Source organism: Papio anubis, chromosome 17 (genome assembly GCF_008728515.1).
Source record: "Papio anubis isolate 15944 chromosome 17, Panubis1.0, whole genome shotgun sequence".
In the NCBI taxonomy this organism is placed as follows: Eukaryota; Metazoa; Chordata; class Mammalia; order Primates; family Cercopithecidae; genus Papio; species Papio anubis.
The window spans coordinates 56,605,228-56,628,594 of NC_044992.1; the positions used below are offsets into that span (position 1 = coordinate 56,605,228).

At 46.1% G+C, this 23,367-nt stretch overlaps 1 protein-coding gene across 9 annotated transcripts in view; it reads left to right on the forward strand.

Moving 5' to 3' along the window:
* The window catches only part of MILR1 (mast cell immunoglobulin like receptor 1), a 32,842-nt gene that overhangs the window by 8,010 nt on the left and 1,465 nt on the right, over window positions 1-23,367 (forward strand). The window contains exons 4-10 of one of the 9 annotated variants that reach the window (XR_002518174.2): window positions 1,048-1,332; window positions 4,497-4,607; window positions 8,964-9,053; window positions 10,267-10,323; window positions 10,419-10,487; window positions 11,462-11,542; window positions 23,201-23,259. Coding sequence is in view for 8 of the 9 variants with exons in the window: in XM_017950879.3 (XP_017806368.1) it covers window positions 1,048-1,332; window positions 4,497-4,607; window positions 8,964-9,053; window positions 10,267-10,323; window positions 10,419-10,487; window positions 19,823-19,950 (740 nt within the window). In the remaining variant the exon portion in view is untranslated. Of the gene's footprint in view, window positions 1-1,047; window positions 1,333-4,496; window positions 4,608-8,963; window positions 9,054-10,266; window positions 10,324-10,418; window positions 10,488-11,461; window positions 11,543-19,782; window positions 19,802-19,822; window positions 20,432-20,516; window positions 20,541-23,200; window positions 23,260-23,367 lie in introns of those variants that run through there. The other 8 variants (XM_021929330.2, XM_021929329.2, XM_009191022.3 and 5 more) reach the window with 8 other exon arrangements.

Genomic DNA, 23,367 nt, shown 5'->3' on the forward strand with positions numbered 1-23,367 from the left:
TTAGGTTATAGAATAGGCTGTGATCTAACAGAGTGTAGCAGACCCATTTCCTGTTGAGAGTTTCTCTTGAATCTAGCTAGCAGGGTTACTCCTGCTCTTCGGAGGAAGTGAAAGATAATTGTGCAGCTGAGTTCTATAAATAAAAGTACCGTTAGAGAAAACGATATTTTTGGGGCTGGGCGTGGTGGCTCACACCTGAAATCCCAGCACTTTGGGAGGCTGAGGTGGGAAAATCACTTGAAGCCAAGAGTTTGAGACCAGCCCGGGCAACATAGCGAGACCCTGTCTCCACAAAACATTTAAAAATTAGCCAGCAGTGTGCACCTGTAGTCCCAGCTCCAGGGGAGGCTGAGGCAGGAGGATCACTTGAGCCCGGGAGTTTGAGGTTACAGTGAGCTATAATTGTGCCACTTCACTCCAGCATGGTTGACAGAGCAAGACCCTGTCTCCGAATAAATAAATACATTGAAAAGAAAATGATATTTTTGGATTAAAAAATCCCACTGTAAATTTACAAGGAATGAGAATAAAAGCACATCTTGGGCCGAGTGTGGTGGCTTCTGCCTATAACCCCAGCACTTTGGGAATTCAAGGTGGGAGGATCACTTGAGGCCAGGAGTTCAAGACCGACCTGGCCAACATGGTAAGACCCTATGTCTATGAAAAATAAACATAAAAAACCACTTCTCAACTTCATACTTAGAACTGGATCATTGACAAAATTATATTCATTATTAACAATAAATAGATTGTGAATTCTAGGAAGGGCAACCTTGTACCCCAGTTCCTCAAAGCAGAGAGATACCCTCCACTCTCTGGCTTTCTCAGCACTGGGCTGAGAACCTCGGCTAACCCCACACTGCACGGGGTTGGCCACATGCCCATTGGCCTTTCCCAGTGGGCCGTGAGCTTCTTGACTTCTTAGGAAGGGGATCATTCATCTTGGTTCCACAGCCTGGAATGGAGTAAGGGTTCCACCCATATTTGTGGTCTGAGTGAGCGTGCCCAGTCTGTTTATCCTTTTCATGTTCACTTTCATTCTTCCAGACCCGGTGACTGCCCCAGTGCTGAACATTATGGTCATTCAAACAGAAACACACCGACATATAACATTACATTGCCTCTCAGTCAATGGCTCGCTGCCCATCAATTACACTTTCTTTGAAAAGCATATTGCCATATCACCAGCTATTTCCAAGTACGACAGGGAGTCTGCTGAATTTAAGTTAACCAGGAAGAATCCTGGAGAAGAGGAAGAGTATAGGTGTGAAGCTAAAAACAGATTGCCTGACTATGCAGCCTACAGTCAAACTGTCACCATGCCCTCAACAGGTAAGAGCAACCTGAGTTCTTTCAGCCAGGTCTGAACTCGCTTCCAGAAACTGCAGCTGCTCCTCTGCCCGCCCATTTCCCACCGTGGTCACCTGCTTCCGCATGGAGGGTCCCTATGATAGAGTCCATGCAAACTCTCATGGGGTTGCTTTCTGCCATAAAGGAACCATAGAAAAGCCTAGAAGCTGGAGCAGGAGGGGGACTTGTGGTGAAACTTTCTGCCCTCCTCTTCCAATTTGCACCTCTCTTGGAACTGCCAGGTCGGTTTTCTTTTTTTTTTTTTTTTTGTCATGTTGTATGCATTTCCTTCCTCCCTTCCTCTCCTTCTCTCTCCCTTCCTCCCTTCCTCCCTTCCTCCCCCCTTCCTCCCTTCCTCCCCCCTTCCTCCCTCTCTCTCCCTTCCTCCCTTCCTCCTTTCTCTCTTTCTCCCTTTCTCTCTTTCTCTCTTTCTCTCTTTCTCCCTTTCTCTCTTTCTCTCTTTCTCTCTTTCTCTCTCTCTCTCTTCCTTCCTTCCTTCCTTCCTTCCTTCCTTTCTTTCTTTCTTTCTTTCTTTCTTTCTTTCTTTCTTTCTTTCTTTCTTTCTTTCTTTCTTTCTTTCTGTCTTGTCTTGTCTTGTCTTGTCTTGTCTTGTCTTGTCTTGTCTTGTCTTGACAGAGTGTCACTCTGTTGCCCAGGCTGGAGTGCAGTGCTGCAATCTCGGCTCATTGCAACCTCTGCCTCGCAGATTCTAGAGATTCTCGTGCCTCAGCCTCCTGAGTAGCTGGGACTACAGGCACCCGCCACCACGCTTGGTTAATTTCTGTATTTTCAGTAGAGATGGGTTTTCACCATGTTGGCCAGGCTGGTCTCAAACTCCTGGCCTCAAGTGATCTGCCCACCTCGGCCTCCCAAAGTGCTGGGATAACAGGCGTGAGCCACTGCGCCTGGCCGTCTTGTACTGATTTCTAATACCCATGCCTTCCTGCTTGGCTGTTTGTTGCTCCACTGCTAACAATGGTGAGTCCAGAGTCCTGCACCACCCTTGGCTCAGGGCTAGAGGCGCCCCTGGCCAAGCTCTGTGGAGGGCTCTGGTCTGGTACCTCCGGGCTATGTACCTTCCCCTAGGCTGAGAGGTTCAGGGAGCCATGGGGATGCGCCCACCTGGACCCTATACTCCCACTTTTCTGCTCCACACTCTGGATACCTGGACCTAGATCCCCTGCCCAATCAGATCAGAACCCATTTCCAGGGCCTGTACCAGTCTCTCCCCCAGCTCATCCTCCTGAGGGTGGCCCACAGTGAAGGTATGAGCATTCCTGGACCTGAGCCAAGGGAGCTGTTTATGGGAGGTGTGGATGGTGTTTGCACATGTGGGCTGGGGCGTCCACGCGCATGCAAAGCCCCTTAGGGTGCAGGTCAGAGCCCAGGTGGGAAGTGGGGCAGCCCGGGACTTCCGTGGGTTCGGTCCATGCTGCCACGTCCTGATGCCAAACTCTGGAAAGTCTGAGAATTCCAGATTCAAACCTGACCTTCCAGGTCCTTCTGAGGGTGCATTTGTCAAGGTAGAAGGATAGAAGGAAAACTAGATCGTGTGCAGTGACTCACACCTGTAATCCCAGCACTTTGGAAGGTTGTGACTGGCAGATCACTTGAGCCCAGGAGTTTGAGACCAGCCTGGGCAACATGGCAAAACCCCTGTCTCTACAGAAAATAAAAAAAATTAGCCGGGTGTGGTGGTGCATGCCTGTGGTCTCAGCTACTCAGAGGATGAGGTAGGAGGATTGCTTGAGCCTGAGAAGTGGAGGCTGCAGTGAGCTATGATCATTGTGCCCTGCACTCCAGCCTGCACAACAGAGCGAGACCCTGTCTGAAAGAAAAAAGAAAAAGAAAGAAAAGAAAAACTAGGTTAGCAAAGGCACAAGGCATGCTTGGACATTGACCACTCCAGCCAGCCACATCCTCAGAACAGAACCTACGCCCTGGTATTCAGTGAGGGTGGTCTAACAAGTGAGGCAGCCTGCTGGAGTCAGGCATTTGGCTATGAGTCACAGCCCTTCCATTCACTGGCTGTGTGACATTAGGAAAGTCATTTCACCTCCCTAAGCCTTACTTCATCTATAAAATGCGAATGATGCCAAGAGGATAAGTCAGACAACACAGGCTAAGTGCCTAACACAGTGCCTGGCCTGCAGCTAAAACTCAAAAACTGGCAGCTGTTTGGATGACACGAAACGTGCTGCCAGGGCTCAGGGCCTCGCCTAGTAAACACCCAGGCTTTTCTGGTGCTTATGACCCCAGAAACGTTGCTTTTCTTTTCTTTGGATGACCACTGTGGAAGATGTGCTTGCTCATGACTTTTTAAACTTTATTATTTTTACTTATTTTATTATGTATTTATTTATTTATTTTGAGATGGAGTCGCACCCAGTCTGGAGTGCAATGGCACGATCTCGGCTCACTGCAACCTCTGCCTCCCGGGTTCAAGTGATTCTCATGCCTCAGTCTCCCAAGTAGCTGGAACTACAGGCACATGCCACCAGGCCCAGCTAATTTTTGTATTTTGGGTAGAGACGGGGTTTCACCATGTTGGCCAGGCTGGTCTCAAACTCCTGACCTCGGGTGATCTACCCGCCTTGGCCTCCCAAAGTGCTAGGATTACAGGTGTGAGCCACTGCGCCCGGGCTATTTTTATTTATTTATTAACTTATTTATTTATTGAGACAGGGTCTGGTTTTGTCACTCAGGCTGGAGTACAGTGGCACAGTCGTAGCTCACCGCAGCCTCCACCTCCTGGGGTCAAGCGATTCCCCCTGCCTCAGCCTCCTGAGTAGCTGGGATCATAGGCACATGCCATCACACCTGGCTAATTTTTATGTATTTATTTATTTTGTAGAAACAAGGGCCTCACTATGTTGCCCAGGCTGGTCTCAAACTCCTGGACTCAGGCGATCCTCCGTCCTTGATCTCCGAAAGTGCTGGGATTACAGGTGTGAGCCACCACGCCCAGTCAATAACTTTATTGACTAGTAAGTCCCATAAGTGGCAGATGTCATGACCATTTGGGAACCTGGGTGCATAGTACATTGGTTAAATTGGGAGACATCACCTTTTCTAAAACACTTGCTGGCTTAACGTCATTGGCAAAGAAAATGCTATGGTCACCAGTGGATGCTGTCTTCTTCCAGGCGGAGACAGCTGTCCTTTCTGTCTGAAGCTACTGCTTCCGGGGTTATTACTGCTGCTGCTGGTGATAATCCTAATTCTGGCTTTTTGGATACTGCCCAAATACAAAGCAAGTAAGTTCTTTTAGTCGCTTTACCACCGTTTTCCCATGGGTTTGGGTTACAGACAGCAGGGCAGAGGGTGAGGAGAAAGAGAAAAGGGGATTGGAAATAGAATAGGGAGAAAATGAAAACAGGAGGAAAAGATGAGAAAGGGGAGTGGGAATGGAACAGACTTCCTGAACGGTTCATGCAGAGGGTAATTCTTTCTCCAGGGAAAGCCTTTTCTGATTGAGGGCGAGCAGAGCTGGCTTCACAGACGTGCAGCCTGTGCAGTCACACAGGGCCCTGTGCCGAGAAGAACTCCACATTTGGTATTTATTTATTTATTTGTTTGTTTGTTTATTTATTTTTGAGACAGAGTTTTGCTCTTGTTGCCCAGGCTGGAGTGCAGTGGTGCGATCTCAGCTCACTGCAGCTTCCGCCTCCTGGGTTCAAGCAATTCTCCTGCCTCAGCCTCCCAAGAAGCTGGGATTACAGGTATCTGCCACCACACCCAGCTAATTTTTTGTTTTTTTAGCAGAGACAGGGTTTCACCATGTGAGCCAGGCTGGTCTCGAGCTCCCGGCCTCAGGTGACCCGCCCGCCTCAGCTTCCCAAAGTGCTGGGATTACAGTCATGAGCCACTGCTCCCGGCCGCGTCTTGAAATTCTTAATGATTTTTTTGTACTCTTTTAAAAATTGTTAATGGTGGTAAAATATACATAACACTAAATTGGCCACTTTAAACCATGTTTAAATGTATAGTTCGGTGGCATTAAGCACGTTCCCATTGTCATGCACCCTTCTCCACCATCCACGCCCAGAACTTTTTCATCTTCCCAAACTGAAACTCTGTGCCCATTACGCACTAGCTCCCTATCCCTTCTTCCCCCAGGCTCTGACAACCACTATTCTGCTTTCTATCTCTATTAGTTTGACTCTTCCAGGCACCTCATAGAAGTGGAAGCATTTGTCCTTTCATAACTGGCTTATTTCACTTCGATTAATGTCCTCAAGGTTCATCCATGTTGTCGTATGTGTCAGAATTTCCTTCCTTGATAAGGCTGAAGAATGCCCCATTGTACATAAGTACGCCACACCTTGTTTATCCATTTATCCCTCATGGGTGCCCGTGTTGCTTCCACCTTTTGTCTATTGTTTAATAATGCTAGGAACGTGGGTGTGCAATTATTAATGTTTTTAAACAAGAGGCCCTTTTCTCTTCTTTGTATGACTTCTTGTGAAAGACGTACTTGGTCATGACTTTAAGAACTTGTGTTCCTTTCTCTCTCTCTCTCTCTCTCTCTCTCTCTTATTTTTTTATTCTATATTAAATAGAGACGGGGCCTCACTATGTTGCTCAGGCTGGTCTCGAACTCTTGGGCTCAAGCAATCCTCCCCCCTCGGCCTCCCAAAGTGTTGGGATTACAGGCGTCAGCCACTGTGCCGGGCCAAGAACTTGTGTTCTTAATTAAACACAAGTTTTAGGCATGTGAACAATGTTTGTTTCGCCCTGGGCGCTGCGAGTGGTGCGGCTGCTCCTGACTGCAAGTACCTCAAGCAAGAGCTTTGCCTCGTGCGACTCTAGATCTGCCACATACGTAGGGGAGGCTCAGTGCATGAGGACAAGCAAGCGTCATCCCACTAGCACAAAAGACACCTTCAAAAGGTTTACAATTGTTTGGGGCAGGAAGTATTAAAAATATTAGGTTGGTGCATAAGTAATTGCAATTTTTGCCATTACATTTATGGCAAAACCCGTAATTACTTTTTTTTCTTTTTTTTTTCAAATGGAGTCTTGCTCTGTTGCCCAGGCTGGAGTGCAGTGGTGCAGTCTCGGCTCACAGCAGCCTCTATCTCCCTGGTTCAAGCGATTCTCCTGCCTCAGCCTCCTGAGTAGCTGGGATTACAGGCGCCCATCACCATGTATTTTTAGTAAAGACGGGGTTTCACCATGTTGATCAGGTTGGTCTTGAACTCCTGACCTCAGGTGATCTGCCTGCCTCAGCCTCCCAGAGTGCTGGGATTACAGACGTGAGCCATTAGGCCCGGCCCATAATTACTTTTGCACCAACCTAATATATATATATATGTTTTCTTTCTACATTTCCATGCTTTCTAGATTTTCAATGTAAAAGTATAATCTATTCTACTATAAGATTTGTTTTTTTTTTTTTTAAAAAAAACCTTATTAAACACACCAGACTCAAAAAAAATAAAAACAGAAACAAAAAAGCATCATTTCTCTCTTCCCCACCTTAAGTGCTTCATCCAGCAGAAAACTTGTCAATGTTATTAGAAGAATCAGTTATAGCTTTTTTTTAAAAAAAATGTTTTTTAGAGACGGGGGTCTCACTGTGTTGCCTAGGCTGGTCTTGAACTCCTGGACTCAGGCGATCCTCCCACCTCAGCCTCCCAAAGTGCTGGGATTACAGGCATGAGCCACTGTACTCAGCCCACTTACTGCTTTTCATTCCTCACGTCTTATGGCCACCGCTGGTTAAGACTTCAAAGTGGTTTTTTCATTTGGCACATGAGTGCGGAAGAATATGAAGATTTACACAAAAGACAGTTTGTGTCTCAGCACTGGTGCCCATCAGCAAGCTGAGGGCTATTGGACAAGCCCCTCAGGCTGTTGCTTCTGAGCCTTGCTGTTCTGACTTGTGGAATGGGCCATGGAGATATTGTCAGAACTGGCAAGAGAACCAACTGGGAACCATCTCCAGAGAGTCACAACTCAGAGAAGTCAGGGACTCAGCTGACATAAAACTTGACCACAGAGGTCACGAGTTATACATCTGATGCATCTTTAAGATTTTATTTTATTTCATTTCATTTTTTAAGAGATGGGGCTTCACTCTGTTGCCCAGGCTAAAGTGCAGTGGCACAATCTCCGCTCACTGCAACCTCCACCTCCCGGGTTCAAGCGATTCTCCTGCCTCAGCATCCCAAGTAGCTGGGATTACAGGTGCCCACCACCATGCTCGGCTAATTTTTGTATTTTTAGTAGAGACGGGGTTTCACTATGTTGGCCAGGCTGGTCTTGAACTCCTGACCTCGTGATCTGCCTATCTCGGCCACCCAAAGTGCTGGAGCTGTATTACAGCCCCAGCTGTAATCCCATACATGTGTATATATATATGTATATGTGTATATATATGTGTGTGTATATGTGTGTGTGTGTTTATCTATCTATCTATCTATCTATCTATCTATATATATATATATATTTTTTGAGATAGGATCTCACTTCTATCACCCAAGGCTGGAGTGCAGTGGTGCAATCATGGCTCACTGCAACCTCGACCTCCCAGGCCCCCTCCTGCCTCAGCTACCTGAGTAGCTGGGACCACAGGCGCGCACCATTCCCGGCTAATTTTTTTTTTTTTTTTTTTTTTGTAGGTTTCACCATGTTGCCCAGGCTAGTCTTGAACTCCTGGACTCAAATCATCCTCCTGCCTCAGCCTCCCAAAGTGCTGGGATTACAGTATTTTTTTTTTTTTAAATTACAAAATTCTTTTTAGAGACAATGTCTCACTATGTTCCCCAGGCTGGTCTTAAATTCCTGGCCTCAAGTGATCCTTCCACCTCAGCTTCCCAAAGCACTGGAATTACAGGCGTGAGCCACTGCACCCTGGCCCACATCTCATATGTCTTAAAAACATGTTTCTCCTTCCTATAAAAAGTCCAGGTTATTGCAAAAGTGGCATTAATATTTTTGATTACTGGCTGGAGCTAACAATAGAATTCAGCGAGGCTGGCCGGGCACAGTGGCTCATGCCTATAATCCCAGCATTTTGATCACCTGAAGTCAGGAGTTTGAGACCAGCCTGGGCAACACAGTGAAGCCCCACCTCTACTAAAAATACAAAAAATTAGCTGGGCATGGTGGCACATGCCCGTAATCCCAGCTACTCGGGAGGCTGAGGCAGGAGAATTGCTCGAAACCAGAAGGCGGAGGTTGTGGTGAGTGGAGATTGCACCATGACACTCCAGCCTGGGCCACAAAGCGAGACTCTGTCTTAAAAAAAAAAAAAAAAGAATTCGGTAGGCCATTTACACTCTCTTGAAGATATTACAAAGCTTCCACAGAATATTCTCTTCAGCGAAGGAAAGAAAATAAGTCTGGCTAGTTCAGGCATAATCTGATAGGTAAAGCATGTTCCTCTGAAAGCCAGGAAAATAAATCAGAACAGCCCCTGGCTTGGTGAAGCCGTGTCTAGACTCCCTGCTGAGTCTATAGTATTCCTTTGTTAGACAACAGTTTGGGCCGTTGGAACAAGTCACTCCTTGTTTCAGAACTTTGGGGAGTTCTGCTCCTTGGCTGAGGAGATGAGAGAAATGTGGCTGAATTGGTTTAATTTAATGATTCTGTACTGATTTATGTAGGAAAAGCTATGAGAAATAATGTGCCCAGGGACTGTGGAGACACAGCTGTGGAAGTTGGAATCTATGCAAATATCCATGGAAAACAAGCAAGTAAGAGAACTTTGTTGTGTGTTTTGGGTGGTTTCAGGTTTTTGTCTTTTGATTTTGTTAAGGTTGACAGACATATGGGAGTGGGGGGTGGAGCAAAAGGGAGAGAGTTCAATGTCTATTGATGCCCAGTCCCACTTTCTTTTTTTTTTTTTTTTTGAGACGGAGTCTCGCTTTGTCGCCCAGGTTGGAGTGCAGTGGCGGGATCTCAGCTCACTGCAAGCTCCGCCTCCTGGGTTTACGCCATTCTCCTGCCTCAGCCTCCCGAGTAGCTGGGACTACAGGCGCCCGCCACCTCGCCCGGCTAGTTTTTTGTATTTTTTAGTAGAGACGGGGTTTCACTGTGTTAGCCAGGATGATCTCGATCTCCTGACCTCGTGATCCGCCCGTCTCGGCCTCCCAAAGTGCTGGGATTACAGGCTTGAGCCACCGCGCCCGGCCGCCCAGTCCCACTTTCTAGGGGTAAAAACTAGTTTTTTAAAAATCCTTCCACAGATATTCTATGTGTATAATAAACAAATGGTAGCAATTGTAGCATATTGTAGGTATGACTTTCTACACCGTGATTTTTTTTTTCCATGTAACAACATATCTTGAAGATTTTTCACATCTGTTCAGAATGATCCGCACTGTGTTTCACAGTCTTTCATGGTCACCTCTCAAAGCAGGCACTGCACATTGCTTTGCAGTAAACAAGACCCAACGCCTTGGCTGATGTATTAGTCCATTCTCTTGCTATTATAAGGACATACCTGAGATGGGGTAATTTATAAAGGAAAGAGGTTTAATTGACTCTCAGTTCTACAGGGCTTGGGAGGCCTCAGGAAACTTACAATCATGGTAGAAGGGGAAGCAAACACATCCTTCTTCACAAGGCAGCAGGAGAGAGAAGAATGAGAGCCAAGGGAAGGGGGAAAAACCTTATAAAACCATCAGATCTTGTGAGAACTAACTCACTATCACTAGAACAGTATGACAGAAACCACCCCCATGATTTAATTATCTCCACCTGGTCCCTCCCATGACACGTGGGGTTTGTGGGGACTACAATTCAAGATGTGATTTGGGTGAGGACACAGCCAAACCCTATCATCAGCTGACAATGGAACAATCTCAGCCAACATGACCACATTCCAGATGCAGTGCTGAGTAATTTACCCACCTTTTCTAACACAAATACTACCAACCCCCAATTTATGTCATTCTCATTTTACAGAGGAGGGATCTGTCCCAGAAGTGGGATCCAGACCATGTGTTTCCACAGCCCAAGATGGTGAGCATGTTCTGCAGAGTCTATCCCACTGCCCTCATGTGCTTAGAAATTCAGATAATTGGCCCAATAACTCCTATTTCTTATCTTTTGCCCAGAGGCCGAACATTCCCAGGAGCTACAGTATGCCACCCCCGTGTTCCAGGAGGTGGCACCAAGAGAGCAAGGTGAGCCACAGCTTGGGATAAGAGATAAGAGGTGCTGGTGACTAGAGACAGGTAGTCCCTGTGATATCACAATACTCAGGGGCTTCAGGAGCCTGAGAATGGGGTGGATGCGAGCAATGCAGGCACACCATAAGGAACCAATGGCAACCAGCACCCTAGCTCCTAAAAAATCTCATCAGCGGATGGAGGGTGGGGAAGAGGGAAAGATGTGGTGGGGGAATGTCATAGAAAAAATCCAGAGAAAAGGATACAGGATCATTACTCAAACATTTCCTTCCTTTCCTCCCTCCTTCCCTCCCCACTTCTTTCCTCCCTCCCTCCCTCCCTCCCTCCTTCCCTCCTTCCTTCCTTCCTTCCTGTCTTTCTTTTTCCTTCCTTTCTTCCTTCCTTCATTCCTTCCTTCCTGTCTTTCTTTTACCTCCCCTCCCCTCCCCTCCCTTTCCTTTCCTTTCCTTTCCTTTCCTCTCTCTCTCTTTCTTTCTTTCTTTCTTTCCTTTTTCTTTCTTTTCTTTCTTTCTTTCCTGCCTTTCTTCTTTTTTTTTGAGACTCTCACTCTGTCACCCAGGCCAGAGTTCAGTGGCACAATTTCAGCTCACTGCACCCTCTACCTCTTGGGCTGAAGCAATCAACCCACCTCAAGCTCCTGAGTAGTGGGACTACAGGTGTGCACCATCATGTCTGACTAATTTTTTTTTTTTTGGTAGAGACAGGTATCTTGCTATATTGCCCAAGCTGGTCTGGAACTCCTGGGCTTGACCAATCTTCCTGCTTCAGCCTCCCAAAGTGTTGGGATTACAAGCATGAGGCATTATGCCCAGCTAACATTTTCAAAAATAAATTATTTAACACAGTCCAGGAAAAAATTAGTTAATACCTGGTTCTGTCAGGCCACCCAGCTACTAGAAATAGGATTTTTAAAAACAGCCTCGCCTGTCACATATCCTAAGGAAATTATTTTCCCTCTTAAATTTCAGAAGCCTGTGATTCTTATAAACCTGGATATGTCTATTCCGAACTCAACTTCTGAAATTTACAGAAACAAACTACATCTCAGGGTAAGATGGTTTTTATGAAGCTGATTTCCATGAACAAAAAGCAAACTTGAGGCTGAGGCAGGTGGATTACTTGAGGTCAGGAGTTCGAGACGAGCCTGGCCAACATGGCAAAAACCTGGTCTCTACTAAAAATACAAAAATTAGTCAGGTGTGGTGGTGCGTGTGTGTAGTCCCAGCTACTCAGGAGGTTGAGGCAGGAGAATCACTTGAGCCTGGGAGGCAGAGGTTGCAGTGAGCCAAGATCGTGCCACTGCACTACAGCCTGGGCGACAAGATGAGACTCCATCTCAAAAAAAAAAAAAAATGATGTTCATTAATGTTCATGATTTAGCTCACCCTCCCGATTTAACTAATGCCAAAGGTGTGCCTTGATGTGCCTTTCCCGGTCACGTTCCAGGGAGAGAGTCCACGTTGTTGAGTTGTGGGGAGGGAGAATGTTTTAGTCCCCTAGGGCTGCTGCCACAAATGACCACAGATTGGTGGCTTAGAGCAACCATTTCACAGTTCTGGAGGCTAGAAGTCCAAAACCAAGGTGTCTGTAGAGCTGTGCTCCATCCAAAATTTCTCGGGGGGAGCCTCCTTGCCTCTTCCAGCTTCTGGGGCTCCGGACATTGCTTGTGGTTGGCTCACTTCAACTTCTGCCTCTGTCTTCACATGGCCTTTTATGTTCTCTCTTGTCTCTCTCTCTCTCTTCTTCTTCCTTTTTTTTTTTTTTTTTGAGAAGGATTCTCACTCTGTTGCCCAGGCTGGAGTTCAGTGGCACCATCTCAGCTCAATTCAATCTCCACTTTCCTGATTCAAGTGATTCTCATGCCTCGGCCTCCCAAGTAGCTGGGATTACAGGCACCCACCACCACACCTGGCTAATTTTTGTGTTTTTAGTAGAGATGGGGTTTCACCATAGTGGCCAGGCTGGTCTCGAACTCCTGACCTCAGATGATCCGCCTACCTCAGCCTCCCAAAGTGCTGGAATTACAAGTGTGAGCCAATGTGCCCGGCCCTGAATTGCTTTAGTAAAGAAAGGGTCTCCCAGAATAAATTCATCTGAACATGCATCCTTCTCTGAGCCTTCTGACTCTTCAGTATTCTCACACCTGTCTGGCATCTCCATGATATTTTCCACTGGTCACCACTGTCCAATAGAAATATAATGTCAGCCACATGGGCATACTTTTCACTCTTTCTAGTAGACACAATAAAAAAATGAAAAGATGGCCGGGCATGGTGGCTCACGCCTATAATCCCAGCACTTTGGGAGGCTGAGGTGGGTGGATCACTTGAGGTCAGGAGTTCAAGAGCAGCTTGGCCATCATGGTGAAACCCCGTCTCTACTAAAAATACAAAAAAATTAGCTGGGCATAGTGGTGGGTGCTTGTAATTCCATCTACTTAGGAGGCTGAAGCACAAGAATTGCTCAAACCTGGGAGGCGGAGGTTGCAGTGAGCCGAGATTGCACCACAGCACTCCAGCCTGGGCAACAGAGTGAGACCTATGTTAAAAAAAGAAATGAAAGAAAAGAAGAAAAAAAAAAAAAAAAAAGAAAGAAAAGGAAGGAAGGAAGGAAGAAAACGAGAAAAGAAGAGAAACAGGCAAAATGAATTGGAATAATATATTTTATTTAACCCAGCATATCCAAAAATCCTGTCATTTTAACAAGTACAACTACCCTATTTCCCTCAGAATGTAGTATTGCCTCTGGTTTGCTGTGGATCTTGTATTAAACCACTCAGCTGTGGAGTCCTGTGGGATCCAAGCTTCAAGGAGACCCATCATGCATGTTTAGGACCAGTTCCAGGTGTCCTTGACATGACGCTAAACCTCCATTTCCTTTTTCTTTTTTGGAGACGGAGTCTGACTCTGTCGCCCAGGCTGGAGTGCAATGGTGCGATCTTGGCTCACTGCGACCTCCGCCTCCCAGGTTCAAGCGATTCTCCTGCCTCAGCCTCTCAAGTAGCTGGCATTACAAGCATGTGCCACCGTCCCCGGCTAATTTTTTTTTTTTTTTTTGAGACGGAGTCTCGCTGTGTCGCCCAGGCTGGAGTGCAGTGGCGCGATCTCGGCTCACTGCAAGCTCCGCCTCCCGGGTTCACGCCATTCTCCCGCCTCAGCCTCCGAGTAGCTGGGACTACAGGCGCCCGCCACCACGCCCGGCTAGTTTTTTGTATTTTTAGTAGAGACGGGGTTTCACCATGTTAGCCAGGATGGTCTCGATCTCCTGACCTCGTGATCCACCCGCCTCGGCCTCCCAAAGTGCTGGGATTACAGGCTTGAGCCACCGCGCCCGGCCTAATTTTTATATTTTTAGTAGAGACAGGGTTTTGCCATGTTGGCCAGGCTGGTCTTCAACTCCTGACCTCAAGTGATCCGCCCACCTCGGCCTCCCAAAGTGCTGGGATTACAGGCGTGAGCCACCTTGCCTGGCCCTCCATTTCCTGATGTAGTCTTAAATCCACATTCACCGCCTTAGCGCGCTCAGACCCACGCTGCTGTAGGCTCCCCTGGCTCCTGGAGGAGTGCACCCGCAGACGCTGCAGTCTTTGTGTGGCCCAGCATCAGGAACTGCCCTTCCCCCGTCAGGCTCCGCTGAGACCTGACCCTGGTTATTAAGCTATAAGGGAGACAGGGGTGGATCTTAAAGAAGACAAGCAAAATATAGTGAAGCAAATAAAATGGTGGTTCCCAGGGGCTGGGGTCCGGGGACAATTAGGAGTGACTGGCTAACGGGTACAGCGTTTCAGTTTGGGAAGACAAAAAAGTTCTGGAAAAAAGATGGAAAGTGGTGATGGTTGCACAATAATATGAGTTTTGTTTTTGTTGTTTTTTGAGACAGAGTCTCTCTCTGTCCCCCAGGCTGGAGTGCAGTGGTATGACCTAGGCTCACTGCAACCTCTGCCTTCCAGGTTCAAGCGATTCTTGTGCCTCAGCCTCCCGAGTAGCTGGGATTACAGGCACCACCACCACACCCAGTTAATTTTTGTATTTTTAGTAGAAATGAGGTTTCACCATGTTGGCCAGGCTGGTCTCAAACTGCTGACCTCAAGTGATTTGCCTGCCTCGGTCTTCCAAAGTGCTGGGATTACAGGTGTGAGCCATTGTGCCGGTCAATATGAATGAATGTTTTTAATCCCATTGAATTACACACCTAAAATTGGTTAAAATGGTAAATTTTATGTTAGGTATAACTTACCACAATAATTTAAAAAATATTGTGAGGCGCCTGCCTCACGTGAGGTCTTCTAAGAAGAGGGGCTGTTCTCCTTCTCAAGAGAGCTTGCGGGCTTTGGGAGTTTCATATTCTCAAATGTCCACATCCCAAGGCCTACCCAGCCCCTGTCAGTGTCAGAAGTTAGCAGAACACAACTGCTAGACGTGCTCATTCCATCTCCTCCTTGGTTGCCCCACCATTTTGATCAGATCCTGGAACTGGCTTTCAGCACAGTCTTCCAGCTGGCTGTGATAAATGAGGGTGGCTTAAACCCTATCCTTGGGGTTTCACAGCTTGCCCTGAACTGGTAGCCTCTCATTTTCTCCTTGCAAAGCTTCTAAGGCAGCTAAGAGACGCCAACTAGCTTCACAATCCACATAATTAGCATTGCCCCAAACTTTTCAAGTGCTGGAATGCTGGCATTCACTGCCTCTTTTCTTTCTAAACCTCATTCCACATGGCAAGGGAAGGTCTTAGGAACTGTGGAGCTGTGGTGTGCTAAGGGTTCTCACTGCCTACCTATCACCAGCAAGGGAGTCCTTGTTGCCATCCATTTCTAGGGGTTCATTTGTTCCCTGAGGCTGCTTTCTAGGGCCTTCTGGTCCTGTCTTTTATCCTGGACTAGACCTGAAAGCAGAGCCTGAAATAAGGCCTTCTGTGCAAATCATTTACGTAGGAGGTGGCCCTAGGAAGCAGGCCCAGTGCGCCACAGGAAAAGCCAGTACAGGGTGTTTTGCTGAGTTGCGCACTGTGGTGGGCAGCTGGATGTGAGTCCACTGGAATCTTCTGAAGAGTCCAAGAGCCTCTTCTCAGTATTGTCCACTTGAGGATTGATAGTGAGAGGTATTTATCCATTGGTGTCCAGCCCTCATTGGTTGAGGATCATCCCAGGAAGTGACACCTCCCCCACTTCTAGACTAGCATGTGGGTATTCCAAGCAGGCTTCCCTCAGTGTCTCACCCCAGGCACTGCAAACACCCCAGGACAGAAAGTGAACATGTGTATTATGCAGTTGAAGCAAGAAGCTATCAGTGCGAAGTGAGTAGACACTCAGATGCAGCTGGGTCAGAGGGAAGGCCCAGGGATATGACGCAGGACACAGAGGTGGCTGATACACCACCTCCCAACATTTCCTCTATCACAACAACTACAACAATGGCAACAATAGGGCTGGGTGTGGTGGCTCACGCCTATAATCCCAATACCCTGGGAGGCCAAGGCAGAAGGATTGCTTGAGCCCAGGAATTCAAGACTAGCCTGGGCAATGTGGCAAAATCCTGTCTCTACAAACAATACAAAAATTAGCCAGGCATCACTGCCACTAAAATTAGCATGTCTGTAGGCCCAGCTACTCAGGAGGCTGAGCTGGGAGGACTGCTTGAGACTGGGAGGTCAAGGCTTCAGTGTACCACTGCACTCCAGCCTAGGCAAGAGAGTGAGGCCCTGTCTCAGTAGGTAAATAAATACATTAATTAATTAAAAATGACAACAATAATATATGTATTGAGCTTATAGCATGTTCCAGGTACTATTACTAAGTGCTTTGTGTGCCTGTCCTCGTATAGTCCCACAATACCTCTTTGGGGCAGGTACTTTTTTTCTTTTTCTTTTTTTTTTTGAGACGGAGTTTTGCTCTTGTTCCCCAGGCTGGAGTGAAATGGCGCAATCTTGGCTCACTGCAACCTCTGCCTCCCGAGTTCAAGTGATTCTCTTGCCTCAGCCTCCTGAGCAGCTGGGACATGACACCACACCTGGCTAATTTTGTATTTTTAGTAGAGATGGGGTTTCACCATGTTGGCCAGGCTGGTCTCGAACTCCTGATCTCAGGAGATCCACCTGCCTCAGCCTACCAAAGTGCTGGGATTACAGGTGTGAGCCACCGTGCCTGGCCTGGGGCAGGTACTCTTATTTCCCTCTTTTCATACAAAAAGAAACTGACTCACAAGTTCATTCAGCTAACACCTGTTGGAAACAGGAAAGGAACTCAGATCTGAGTGACACCAGAGCCCACACTTCTTTTCTTCTTCTTCTTCTTTTTTTTTTTGGTGGGGGGACAGGGGCTCACTCTCTTGCCCAGGCTGCAGTACAATGATGGGATCACAGCTCACTGCAGTCTTGACCTTCCTGGCTCAAGTAATTCTCCCACCTCAGCCTCCTGGGTACCGGGGGCCACAGATGCATGCCACTACGCCTGGCTAATTTTTGTATTTTTTTAGAGACGGGGTTTTGCCACGTTGGCCAGGCTGGGCTCAAGCAATCCTCCCACCTCAGCCTTAAGCCCAGGCTTAAGCTACTGGGCTCAAGTAATCCTCCCATCTCAGCCTCCCAAAGTGTTGAGATTATAGGTATGAGCCACCACACCGGGCCAAGCCCACACTTCCAACCACTACCTTGTTAACATTCCAGGGTGGACAACTGGATATTGAGGGCTTATCGGATCAGAAAAGTCATCAGATCAGAATTATCAAGATCAGCAAGGATGCAGGGACCTGGGGCCCACACATGCTCCCTGAAGATGCCCCTTTGTCAAGTGGCAAAGCCAATGGGAGGAAAGTGGGAGAGATCACCCAAACAGGCAGAAGGAAGCACCGTCATGCGTTGCTTAATGACAGAGATAGGTTCTGACAAATGCGTGTCATTAGGCAATTCCACTGTGTGCACACCAGTGTATTTACACAAACCCAGATGGTATCCACTACTCCACACCTGGCTATACGGTAACCTATTGCTTCTAGTCTACACACCTGAAGCCATGTTACTGTACTGAATACTGGAGGCAATTGCAGCACAATGGTATTTTTGTATCTAAACATAGAAAAGCTGCAGTAAAAATATGGTATGATTTTAGGGGCCACTGTCACATACGTGGTTCGTGGTTGACTGAAACGTTGCTAGGCAGTACGTGACTGCATCTGAAAAATGCATGCAGAGGAGGGCTGGGCATGGGCAATGGTTATGGACAAGGAGGTAGGTTGTGTGAGTGTTCAGGCCTGTGGGCAGGATTCATGATTGTGTGAGGCCAGGGGACATCCAGGTAGGCACAAGAACGCATGTTGGCACACACAGGCCCTGGCCAAGTGGTAGAATCTTTTTTTTTTTTTTGAGACAGAGTCTCGCTCTGTCGCCCAGGTTGGAGAGTGCAGTGGCGTGATCTCAGCTCACTGCAACCTCTGCCTCCCAGGTTCAAGCGATTCCCCTACGTCAGCCTCCCGAATAGCTGGGATTACAGGCATGCACCACCACACCCGGCTAATTTTTGTGTTTTTGATAGAGATGAGCTTTCACCATGTTGGCCAGACTGGTCTTGAAATCTTGACCTCAAGTGATCCACTCACCTTGGCCTCCCAAAGTGCTGGGATTACAGGTGTGAGCCACCGCACCCGGCCAGGTGGCAGAATCTTGACTCCAAGAGAGTTCTGACAAAAGAAATAAAATATCATAGCCTTGAAATAATATTTAACATTTTAAAGGTAAGCTTTCTCCATTCGCACTTCTGACACCAAATGTGTGGGTTTTTTTCCACACCGAAAACCAATTCTCCAACTCTCTGGACACCAATAATTCAATCCTGACATTAACTATCAGGAGTACTATCAGACCCCATAGGTTAAGGGCTCAGTCCTACAAGACTGCCCCCCAACTCAGATGCCAATCACAAGTCGAGAAGGCTGAGGTATGAGGATCACTTGAGCCTAGGAAGCAGAGGCTGCAGTGAGCCGAGACTGCACCACTGCAGTCCAGCTGGGGTGACAGAGCAAGACCCTGTGTCAAAAAAAAAAAAAAAAAAAAAAGCATAGTATTGGTATATGAGGTATTGGTACATAATTGAACAAGTAGAACAATGGAACAAAAAGTCCGGATGTAGTTCTAAATATATACAGTAACTTAGTATAGGATAAATATGGCATCTTAAATCAATGGGGAAAAGATGGATTATTCAATATATTGTAAAAACTTGAGAACCACATTAAAAAAATTGGTCCCCTACCTCATTCTTTACAACAAAATTAATTCAGATAGATGTGGTCACAGAAGTGCTAGAAGAATATGTGGGGGATTTAAAAATAATCTTGAGGTGGGGAAGACTTCTATGGGTATGACTCACAACCCAGAAGACATAAAAGATTGTTAAATTTAATTAGATAAAACATTTAATTAGATGAGACATTTAAAAATTACATTTAGAAATCATAAACTAAATCCAAAGAATAACTAGGGACCGGCCGCAGTGGCTTCCATCTGTAATCCCACGAGGCAGGTGATCACCTGAGGTCGGGAGTTTGAGACCAGCCTGGCCAACACGGTGAAATCCTGTCTCTACTAAAAATACAAAAATTAGCTGGGTGTGGTGGTGCACACCTGTAGTCCCTGCTACCGGGGAGACTGAAGCATGAGAATTGCTTGAACCTGGGAGGTGGAGGTTGCGGTGCGGCAAGATAGTGCCACTGCATTCCATCCTGGGCGACAGAGCAAGACTCCATCTCAAAAAAAAAAAAAAAGAAAGAATAGGGAGAAAACACATGATGTGTTGCATAATAACATTTCAGTCATTCATGGACCAAATATAAAACAGGGGTTCCATAAAACTATAATACCATGTTTTTACTGTACCTTTTCTATGTTTAGACACATTTAGATACACAAATATTTACCATTGTGCTACAATTGCCTAGTGTTCAGTAGCATGCTGTACAGGTTTATCCCTAGGAGGAACAGACTATCCCATACACCCTAGGCATGTAGCAGACTATGCCATCTAAGTTTGTGTGAGTACACGCTATGATGTTCAAACAGTGACCTCCACCGTTAAGCGATGCATGACTGTATTTTGAGCCCAGGTCTCAGATACTGTATGAAGTTTCATAATATTATGAGCTTTTACAAATCATTAAGAGAAAGACCAATAAACCAGTAGAAAACTGGGAAAAGGTGGCATCTGCAGGGTAACACCAGGGCAGCACAGAAATCTTGCTGGGATGAGGAGTTGCAAACATGTGTGGTCGACCTTTTGGCTTTCTGCCTCTTCTACTCTCAGGGATGGTGAATCATGACCTAAAGTAGTTGTCTTTTCTCAGTGTTGCTTCTTCCCAAGGGGAGACCTGACCAGAGGAATGATCAACAGTGGATTTGTGATGCCTGGAGCTCATTTCCTTCTTTCTCCTTAACTATCCTGGAAGGAAACGGACTAGTGCCTTATCTCTGACTCTTCCACAGCACACACCCGCCACCAGAGACAGTAACTGAGATCTGCAGTAGCACAGAAACTTAGAGGTTAGAAAAATTAGACACCTAAGGATTTCATGACTCCAGACCTGTTTCCTTAGCATAATACCACACCAGTAAGTGAAATACAACTTATGAAATTTTGTAAATAAATTCTATAAAATTTTTGGTAAAAATTTATCATTAAAAAATTATTAAAAGCAATTGGGTTGGAAGGAAGTTCTGTCAAAATACAATCCAGGTGTGCAGTTCTCTGCTAAATTTAGAAGTGGTTACCACTGAGGCAGTCTCAAAAAAAGCATAGGAGGACTTTATTGGGTGATGCAAATTTTCTACATTGCCTTTGTAGAGATGGTTATACATTTGTCAATACTCATTAATTTGTACATTTAAAAGAGGTAAATTTATTGTATGTAAATTGTATCTTAATGAAACTGATTAAAACACACATACAAACCCCAGACCCTCTGCAGTCCTGAATTTGAATGGAAAATATTGGTGTGAACTCATGATGAATTTTTTATTTTATTTATTATTATTTTGGAGATGGAGTCTCACTCTGTTGCCCAGGCTGGAGTGCAGTGGCGTGATCTCGGCTCACTGCAACCTCCGCCTCCCAGGTTCAAGCAATTCTCCTGCTTCAGCCTCCCAAGTAGCTGGGATTACAGGCACCTGCCACCACGCCTGGCTAATTTTTGCATTTGTAGTAGAAACGGGGTTTCACCATGTTGGCCAGGCTGGTCTCGAACTCCTGACCTCAAATGATCCACCTGCCTTGGTCTCCCAAAATGCTGGGATTACAGGCGTGAGCCACTGCGACTGGCCTTATTTTTTATTTTCTTTTGAGACAGGGTCTTGCTCTGTTGCCCAGGCAGGAGTACAGTGGAATGATCCAGGCTCCCTGCAGCTTCGATCCCCCGGGCTCAAGCCATCCACCCCCATCAGCTCCCCAAGTAGCTGGGACTACAGGCCTGAGCCACTATGCCTGGCTAATTTTCAAAGTTTTTTTTTAGAGATGTGGTCTATGTTGCCCAGGCTGGTCTCGAACTCTAGGGCTCAAGTGATCCTCCTGCCTCAGCCTCCCAAAGTATTGGGATTACAGGTATGAGCCACCACATCTGGCCAATTTTTTTTTTTTTTTTTTTTTTCAGGGAAGAAATACACACTCTCCTATATTTGCTAGCTGTTAATACTGGAAAGGCCTAGAAACAAAGATTGTCTTCTATCAATGAGCATTCCTAGTACCCAAAGTATGGTGTCCACTTTTTTCCAATTAAAAAAAACCCAGAGCTCCTTGGAATAACATGGAAATATACAATCTCTACAGTAGTTATTAGATAGCGAGGAAATTATCAAAGACTAGTAAGGTGTGTCAAAAAGACTTGAGGCTGGCCAGGCACAGTGGCTCACACTTGTAATCCCAGCACTTTCGGAGGCTGAGGTGGGCACATCACCCTGAGGTCAGGAGTTCGAGACCAGCATGGCCAATATGGTGAAACTTTACTAAAAATACAAAAAATTAACCGGGTGTGGTAGCGGGTGCCTGTAATCCCAGCTACTCAGGAGGCTGAGGCAAGGAGGCTTGAACCCGGGAGGCAGAGGTTGCAGTAGGCCAAGATCGCACCATTGCACTCCAGACCGTGTGACAGAGCAAGACTGTTTCCAAAAAAAAAAAAAAAAGACTTGAGGCCAACTTGAAGAGGCTCCCATTGGCCAAAGATGGGACAATCTGAGCATCAAAAGGAATAACTTTAAATAATCCAGCATTTATCCTACCTTTCCCATATCTCTACGTAAGCAAATACTCGGTGAGAAGCTTTTCTTCATAGAAGTACTCTAGCAAATGGCTGGGTGCGGTGACTCACGCCTGTAATCCCAGCACTTTGGGAGGCCGAGGCAGGCGGATCACCTGATGTTGGGAGTTTGAGACCAGCCTGACCAACATGAAGAAACCCTGTCTCTACAAAAAATACAAAATTAGCCAGGCATGGTGGTGCATGCCTGTAATCCCAGCTACTCAGAAGGCTGAGGCAGGAAAATCACTTGAACCTGGGAGGCGGAGGTTGCAATGAGCCGAGATCGCGCCATTGTACTCCAGCCTGGGCAACAAGAGCGAAACTCCATCTCAAAAAACAAAAAAACAAAAAAAACCCCAAAAAAGTACTCTAGCAAACAAGGAAGAGAGAAAATCACCATTTTGCAAGCTTTAATGAACTCACCACTTGAGGTATTATTAATCAGTGGTTGCTGGCAACTCCAAAAAAGAAATAACCACTCACTACTACCACTTCCTTTTTTTTTTTTTTTTTTTTTTTGAGACGGCGTCCCACTCTGTCACCCAGACTGGAGTACAATGGCGCAATCTCGGTTCACTGCAACCTCTGCCTCCTGGGTTGAAGCGATTCTCCTGCCTCAGCCTCCCAAGTAGCTGGGATTACAGGCGCCCACCACTACACCCAGCTAATTTTTTGTATTTTTAGTAGAGACAGCGTTTCACGGTGTTGGCCAGGCTGGTCTCGAACTCCTGACCTCAGGTAATCCACCTGCCTTAGCCTCCCAAAGGGCTGGGATTACAAGTGTGAGCCACCACGCCTGGCCAACTCAGTGCTATTATTTCATCTCTTACCACTTAAAGTTTTTTCTAAACAGGAGAATTATAAACCAAGTCTCAGATGCCATAAACTTATGTATCTGTCAGAGAAGGATTTTTTTAAAAAGAAAAATATAAACACCATTATCACACCCAAGAAAATTGTAAGTAACTCCTTGATATCATGTAGTGCTATTTTTTTAATGTGATAATGGTGTGGTTATTAACAAAAGATCCTTAAATATTTCCAGATTAAATGGTATCTGCTCTCTGCCTTGCAATAATATTCAAGGAGGCCAGGTGAGGTGGTTCATGCCTATAATCCCCATATTTTGGGAGGCTGAGACAGGAGGACCACTTGAGCCTGGGAGTTTGAGAGCAGCCTGGGCCACATAGTGAGACCCTGTCTCATATATTAATATATCAATTTAAATAAATAACTGAAATAATATGGAAGGGCAGTATTGGTGGATGAGGTGGGACTGGCCAAATTGTTGGTGCTAGATAATCAGTACACGGGATTAGTACTATTAATTATATGTCTGTTTTAAAAATTCTCCATAAAAAAAAAAAAAAAGGCATAAAATAACCAAAACGAGGCTGGGTGCAGTGGCTCACGATTGTTATCCTACCACTTTAGGAGGTCAAGGCGGGAGGACTGCTTGAGGCTTGGAGCGCAAGACCAGCTTAGCCAACATGGTGAGACTGTGTCTCTACAAAAAAATTAAAATTAAAGTTAAAAATAAAAAAGAGAAAAACCTACCAAGTAAAATCAATTAAGATAAGTTAGCCAAACTTTTGAAATAT